General features: G+C 55.0%; 1 protein-coding gene across 3 annotated transcripts in view; it reads right to left on the bottom strand.

Moving 5' to 3' along the window:
* The window catches only part of CHADL (chondroadherin like), a 10,270-nt gene extending 4,753 nt beyond the window's left edge, over nt 1–5,517 (bottom strand). For all 3 annotated transcript variants that reach the window (XR_009549415.1, XM_060189029.1, XM_016188321.2), the window contains exons 1-3: nt 5,442–5,517; nt 3,861–4,044; nt 607–2,292 (exon numbers count right to left, since the gene is read on the bottom strand). Coding sequence is in view for 2 of the 3 variants with exons in the window: in XM_060189029.1 (XP_060045012.1) it covers nt 607–2,292; nt 3,861–4,044; nt 5,442–5,449 (1,878 nt within the window). In the remaining variant the exon portion in view is untranslated. The remainder of the gene's footprint in view (nt 1–606; nt 2,293–3,860; nt 4,045–5,441) is intronic.
* Nucleotides 5,518–7,554: the final 2,037 nt, after the last annotated feature.

The following is a 7,554-nucleotide window of genomic DNA, read 5'->3' on the forward strand; positions in this document are numbered from 1 at the left end:
AGGATCCTGGTTCGAGCCCCCGACTCCCCACCTGCAGGGGGGTCGCTTCACAGGTGGTGAAGCTGGTCTGCAGGTGTCTTATCTTTCTCTCCGTCTTCCCCTCTATTTCTCTCTGTCCTATCCAACAACAACGACATCAACAACAATAAAAAGGGCAACCAAAAAAAATAATTAAAAAAAAAAAAAGAAAGCCTAAGGCAGTCGCAGCAGTGAGATGCCAAAACACTTGCCTATGGGGCTGGTGAGGTAACTCCGCACGCTCCAAAGCACTGTGCCTTTGCAAATTGCTCAGATGTGTGCATGCTCCCCCCCCCCATCTGAGCCACCCTCCCCATAACGCCAAAGCCTCTTGGGGGCTTCTGCTCTGCCCTCCAAGTGTAGCTATCCCTGTGGACTCACTACTCCCTCCTCCATGTCCCACCAGTGCCCTTCCTGGCCTGTGGCCCTGAATTCCTCCTGATCTGTTAGCCACACCTGAACTTCATGGGGGCAGACATGGTGTCTGGTTTATCTGGGGTCTGAAACCGTGAGGCAGTAATATTTGTGGATGAATATATGCTGTGTGAAGCCTTATGATGCCCCCCACACACACACACATACACTCGCCTGCTTCAGCTCACTGCTGTTGAGGAAGAGGTGCTGCAGCGAGTTGCTCACGGGTCGGAAGGCCCCAGCTTGCAGGGCCCCCAGCGGGTTTCCTGAGAGTTGCAGTTCCAGGAGGACAGACAGCCCCTCCAGGGCCCGTGTGGGCACCTCTCGGAGCTGGTTCCTGTCAAGGTGCAGCTTCTCCAGCTCCCAAGCTGGGCCCCATGCCCGGGGGGACACATGAGTGATGCGATTCCCGCTCAGGTAGAGCCAGCGCAACGCCTTCACCCCCACTAGATCGCCAGGGGCCAGGCGCTCCACTGCATTGTCCTGCAGGTGCAGGGAAAAGAGGCCCGGCAGGGCGCACAGCGCTGCCCCTGGCACCTGCATGAAACGGTTGCGCTCCAGGTACAGGTAGGCCAGACGGGGAGCTCCTTCCAGGGCAGCAGCACTGAGGCCCGAGAGCTGATTGTCAGAGAGGTAGAGATAGAGCAAGCTGCCCAACCCGGCCAGCGCCCCAGCCTCCAGCTCGCCGATGGCGCAGTGCTGCAGGTGCAGCGACACCAGGCCACTCAGGCCTGGGAAGGCCTCCCGGGACACGGAGGGGAAGTGGTTCCTGCGCAGATCCAGGAGCTGGGTGCCATTGGGGAAGCCGCGGGGCACGGCCTGCAGGCTGCGGTTCTCACAGCTGCTGTGCTGGGACTCGGAGACGCACAGGCAGGCGCGCGGGCAGGGCCGGTTCGCCCCGTCTGGGGCTCTGGGGATGGCCGGGGCGCGGGGCCGCGCCGCAGCGACTTCCTCCTGCTCCTCTTCGGCCTCCGGGCAGCGCAGGTCTGCCGGCCGCAGGGCGTCCAGGGCCTCGCCCCGCAGGCGCCGGGGCCCCCAGCACGCGCCGTCGGAACGCACGCGCGCCCGCGCCAACCACTGCAGCAGAGGCCGGGCCCCGCAGCCGCACCACAGCGGGTTCCCGCGCAGGCTCAGGCGCCGCAGGCGGCTCAGGCCGTGCAGGGGCGGCGGGCCGCGCAGTTGGTTCCCGCGCAGGTCCAGCGTGTGCAGGCGCGGGCAGCCGGCGAAGGCGCGGGCGCCCAGGGCCTGTAGGGCGCCACGCTCCAGCCGCAGCTCCCGCAGGCTGGGCAGCGCCAGCCCATCCTCCTCGCCCGCGGAGGTGAAGGGGTTGTAGCCCAGCTCCAGGAGGCTCAGGCCCCGCGCCTGGGACAGGGCCAGGCCGGGCAGGGCCTGCAGCTCGTTGTGCTGGAGGCTGAGGCGGCGCAGGGCGGGCAGGCCGGCCAGGGCCTCGGGCGCCAGCACGCTGAGCGCGTTGTGGGACAGCCGCAGCCAGTGCGCACGCAGCAGCCCCTGGAAGGCCATGGCGGGCAGGTAGACCAGGGCGTTGTGCGCCAGGTTCAGCGTGGCCAGTGCCCCCAGCGCCGCGAACGCGCCGGGCCGCAGCTCCTCCAGCTGGTTGCCCTCCAGCTCCAGCCGCTGCAGCGAGCCCAGCCCGTCCAGGGCCTCCTGTGGCAGCACACGCAGGCGGTTGTTGGCCAGGTTGAGAAGGAGCAGGCGGCCCAGGCCGCGGAAGGCGCCCTCGGCCACCAGCTCCACCTGGCAGTGGCGCAGGTCCAGGTGCGTCAGGTAGGGCAGGTCCTGGAAGGCTGCTCGAGGGATCACCTTCAGCGCGTTGCCCTGGAGGTCCAGCCGCTGGGTTAGCTGGGGGTGGGGTGAGGGTGAGCTGCACGGGTCTCAGCCTGTGCGCCTTGCTAACACTGGCCTTCGCACATGCGATACCCTTACTTGGAACACACTCCTCCCACTCATCTTTCCCTCCTTTTCATCCTGCTCCCTGACACCTCCTCCGGGAAGCCTTCTTCCCCAGCCACCTGGGCTGTCTTCATTGAATTATCACTTGCCTACTCACATTTCTTTTCTTCCTTTTTTTTTTTTTTTTAAATATTTTATTTACTTACTGGATAGAGAAGAAAAGAGAAATTGAGAAGGAAGGGGAGAGAAGGAGGGAGGGAGAGTGAGAGAGAGAGACAGACAGAGATCAGCAACACTGCTTTATTATTTGTGAAGTTTTCCCCTGCAGGTGGGAGCTGGGGTTCCTTGCATGCTGTAACGTGCACTCAGCCATGTGTCGATGCCTGCCCTGATTTTATTTATTTATTTATTTAGCCTTTTTTTTTTTTTACCGCCATTGTTGCTACTGGATAGGACAGAGAGAAATCAAGAAGGAAGAGAGGGGAAGAGAAAGATAAGACCCCTGCAGACCTGCTTCACCTCCCATGAGGCGACCCCTCTGCAGGTGGAGAGCTGGTGGCTCAACCAGGGATTTTTACACTAGTCCTTGCTGCACTTCCTGCCACGTGTGCTTAACCCACTATGCTACCATCCACTCACCCACTTTTTTTTTTTTTTACCAGAGCACTCCTCAGATCTGGCTTGTGATGGTGTCAGGAGTTGGAACCTGGGACTTTGGAGTCTCAGGCACAAAAGTTTTTGTTTTTGTTTTGTTTTTTTGTTTTGTTTTCATAACCACTATGCTATCCTCTAGACCCCTGCCCACTCACTTTCTCTGCCTTCTTCACCAGTTCTTACTACTTAGGACAAAAACCACATCTTTTTAATGTTGTCTTCAGGACTTCAAAGCTGCAGGCTGATTTTTTTTTCAGAGACAGAGAAACAAAGGGAAAGACCCCACAACACCAAAAACTTCCCCAAATACCAACAGGGCTGGGCTGGAACTTGAGTCAAGCACATAGCAAATGAGGCAACCTACTAGGTGAGCTACCTTGCCAACCCCAAAATTCACATTTTATACAGGGATCTCTCCAGTTCTTTGCCACAGGGCCTATAGTTAGTTCATAAGGTACTGACTAGATTGTCTCCCTGATGGTGGTTATTATTTTTTTAAATTTTTTATATTTATTTTCCCTTTCGTTCCTCTTGTTTTTGTTGTTGTAATTGTTATTGTTGTTATTGATGTCGTCATTGTTAGATAGGACAGAGAGAAATAGAGAGAGGAGGTCAAGACAGAGAGGGGAAGAGAAAGACACCTGCAAACCTGCTTCACCACCTGTGAAGCAACTCCCCTGCAGGTGGGAAGCCAGGGGCTCGAACTGGGATCCTTACTCTGGTCCTTGCGCTTTGCACCATGTGTGCTTAACCCGTTATACTACCGCCCGACTCCCGATGGTGGTTATTATTATCCCCGTGTTACAAATGTGAAGACTGAGGCTCAGAGGGAAGAGATTTCCCTACTGTACCACCCCACTCACCTCAGGAACGGCATTTGGCACCTCCGTGAGGTTCTGGTGCCGGCAGGCAGCGTGCTGCTGGGAGCTGTCGCAGATGCAGACCTTTGGGCATCGCCGGGCAGTTGTATGCCAGGCTGGGCCCAGCAGCAGCAGCAACAGTAGTGGAAGAAACAGCTGCACAAAGATGGGAGTGGGGCTTTGAGACCTGGGAGAAGGAAACAGCGACAGTCAGGGTGGCAAGCGCCCTATGCTGTCCACTTCTGGAGCCCCAGCCAGTGCAGCAACTGGCACCAGAGACCCTCAGGGGAGGAGTCAGGGCCCTGAGCCTCACAGCCCTCCCCCACTCCCTCCGTGCTACTAGGACTCTGTTGGTAGCCGTCTTACACTGGAGGAAACAGGCGGAGAGAAGCAGCCCTTTGGGCCTCTTCCACTGCCTCCCTTATGCTAAATTCCAGTGACTCCAGGATCCAGGTGGTGGTGAGAATCCAGGTCTTGGGGGGGGGGGTTGGACAGCTCACTGTGAGGTGGGTAGAGAGCTGCTGGGTGTCCTCACAGAGTGGTGGCAGCGATCTGAAGACAGCTTGACAGATGGAGGGGAGGACCCGCCAGGTTATTGTGAAGCAAGACTAGGGGGAGAGCCTGGTATAGTGGAGTCTGGGAGCCTTGAGGGGCCTTCATGCCTGGTCAGAGGCCACACCAGCCATGGGCTGGTGGCCTAGACCTCTTCTCTGGTTATTCCCAGCTGTCCTTTCATCTTAATCTCTTAGTGCTATACTGCATGGGTGCGGGGGGTGGGGGGGGGAAGCCGAGGACTTGGACTGGGCTGTGCTTCCAGCAAGGTCTGTCCACTCCCCCACTGCCCATCCCTGGCCCCCACTTCTCCCTCCACCTGCTACCCAGTCAACCCCTTTACCCCACAGCCCCTGCCTGTGGCTTCTTAAGGTGACTGCAGCCATGGTGGCTCTCCTCCAGACTTTCCCATAGCCCTGCTTCACCAAAGGGGACTCCACAAAATACAGATGGACCTCACCCAAACCGCCTCCACCACCTTTGGTGGAAGCCCCACCTCTCCAGCCGGACCTGCTCCAGCTCTCCACCACCACCCTGTGCTCCCCGCCATTACACTCCGGGCAGAGCTCCTTCCCACCACCCTGACAGCTCGGTACCCCACTCTCCCTTCTGTCCTCTGCTTAGGCCTCAGCCTCTGAATCCCTGTGCTGCCCACCCCCGCCCATCTGTCTCTTTTCCAGTTTCCTTTAGGGGTCCAGCCTTAGAGCTCTGGTCTCTGGGGCCTGCAATGATGCCGAGGCTCAGGGTGAGCCAAAGAGGAGGCCCCTTGTGGACAGACCCCTGGAGGGACAAGTCCGGCTCAGAGGCTGCTGAGGCCTGAAGCAAGCCTCCAAAGGATTAGCTCACAGACCGCAACCGGTCTTCACCACCTTCCCAGAAACTGCCTCTGTAGAAACCTGGAGTGTCTCAGGCCTAGGCAGAGTCCAGTGCCCCCACCCCCAAATTCTCAAAGGCCCAGAGGGCCAGGGGTTTTCTTGTGGCCACTGAACTTCAGTGATCCCCACTTACATTACCAGAGACCCAAAGACTCACCCCTTCATGCCTCCTCGCACTCCCAGTCCAGCCTGGAGCCTCCGCACAAGGGAAGGACTGGTCTCTGCATAGATGCCTGTGGGAGCTCCCCTCCCCAGAGAAGCGGGGCAGGGCTGAATGGGAGGCATTGTAGGAAGCCCAGCCTGAGATGAGGTGAGGGGGGGCTGGGCAGACATGGGAGCAGTGGCTGGAGTTACAGGGCCTCCTGCTAGGCAGAGGTTCAGGATTGTAGCTCAGGCCTCACAGCCTGGCTGAGACGGTGGAATTCAGGGGCTGCCAGGCAGGAAGAGGCTGTGGTGACTGGCCTGTGGACCCCACATCTGGGCTTCTTCCTGGCATTTGGACCCTGAGAGGGAGGCCCCCACTGAGCCTTAGTTTCCTTCATAGGGTACCTAGTTCATAGGGTTGCTGTGGGGCTATTTTGTGATTGTATTTAAAGTTTAATACTGCACATAAATATTCTATAAATTTGTTCTTCACACACATCAGATGACTGGAAGCTATCCAACACTAACTTTTCTTTGTTATGTTGATTCATTGTGGCTGTTGCACTCTGGGTTCAAACCTCTGCTCTCCACCTGCAGGGAGAAGCTTCAGGAGAGGTGAAGCAGGTCTGCAGGAGTCTACACCGCAGATTCATGCATGAGAGTTGGAGGTTCTAGGTTCAGTCACTGGAATCACATAAGCCAGAGCTGAACACTGCTGTGATTAAAAAAGAAACTAAACTGACCAGGGGAGGGCCAGGCAGTTGTGCACCCAGCAGAACACATATTACCATGCACAAGGACCCAGGTTAAAGCCCCTCCCTGGTCTCCACCTGCAGGGGCTGGAGGATAGGTGGCAGCTTCATGAACAGTGGAGCAATGGCGAAGCTGTCTCTCCTCTACCACCTCTCCCTCGATCTTCTTCCGTCTCACCCTCTAGCAATAGAAAAATTAAAGGGAAAAAAAATAAAAGGCTGCCAGGAGCATTCATCTTGAAAACAGAGTTCCAGTGATAATTCTGGTGGACAACAGAAGTAAACAAACCAGGGGAAATGGCTCAACTGGTAGACCATCAGACTTGCATGCATGGGGCCTCCCAGTTCTATCCCCAGGGCCAGATGTACTGTAGCTTTGCTCTAGCTTCTTATATGGACTCTTTTTTTAAAAAAAAATATTTTTGTTTATTCCTTTTGTCGCCCTTTTTTTATTGCTATAGTTATTATTGATATCATTGTTGTTGTATAGGACAGAGAGAAATGGAGAGAGGAGGGGAAGGCAGAGTGGGGGAGAGACAGACATCTGCAGACCTGCTTCACCGCTTGTGAAGCGACTCCCCTGCAAGTGGGGATCCAGGGCTTGAACCGGGACCTTCCACCGGTCCTTACACTTTGCACCACGTGCACTTAACCCACTGCGCTACCTCCCGACTCCCCAATATACATTTTATAATTCTAATTTTTTTTTTAAAATAAATTTATTTCTTTATTGGGGAATTAATGCTTTACATTCAAGAGTAAATACAATAGTTTGTACATGCATAACATTCCCCAGATTCCCATTTAACAATACAACCCCCACTATTTCATACATCATTTTTCATGGACCTGTATTCTCCCCACCCACCCACCCACCCCAGAGTCTTTTACTTTGGTGTAATACTCCAATTCCATTTCAGGTTCGACTTGTGTTTTCTTTTCTAATCTTGTTTTTCAACTTTGGCCTGAGAGTGAGATCATCCCATATTCATCCTTCACTTTCTGACTTATTTCACTCAACATGATTTTTTCAAGGTCCATCCAAGATTGGCTGAAAACGGTGAAGTCACCATTTTTTACAGCTGAGTAGTATTCCATTGTGTATATATACCACAACTTGCTCAGCCACTCATCTGTTGTTGGACACCTGGGTTGCTTCCAGGTTTTGGCTATTACAAATTGTGCTGCCAAGAACATATGTGTATACAGATCTTTTTGGATGGATGTGTTGGGTTCCTTAGGATATATCCCCAGGAGGGGAATTGCAGGGTCATAGGGTAGGTCCATTTAATATATTGCTGTAGCTCTTTCAGTAGAAGTTTGATGTATTTAGATGGCTTCTCATTGGGTGCATAGATATTAATAATTGTTAAG

This window comes from Erinaceus europaeus, chromosome 4 (assembly GCF_950295315.1).
Source record: "Erinaceus europaeus chromosome 4, mEriEur2.1, whole genome shotgun sequence".
NCBI lineage: Eukaryota > Metazoa > Chordata > Mammalia > Eulipotyphla > Erinaceidae > Erinaceus > Erinaceus europaeus.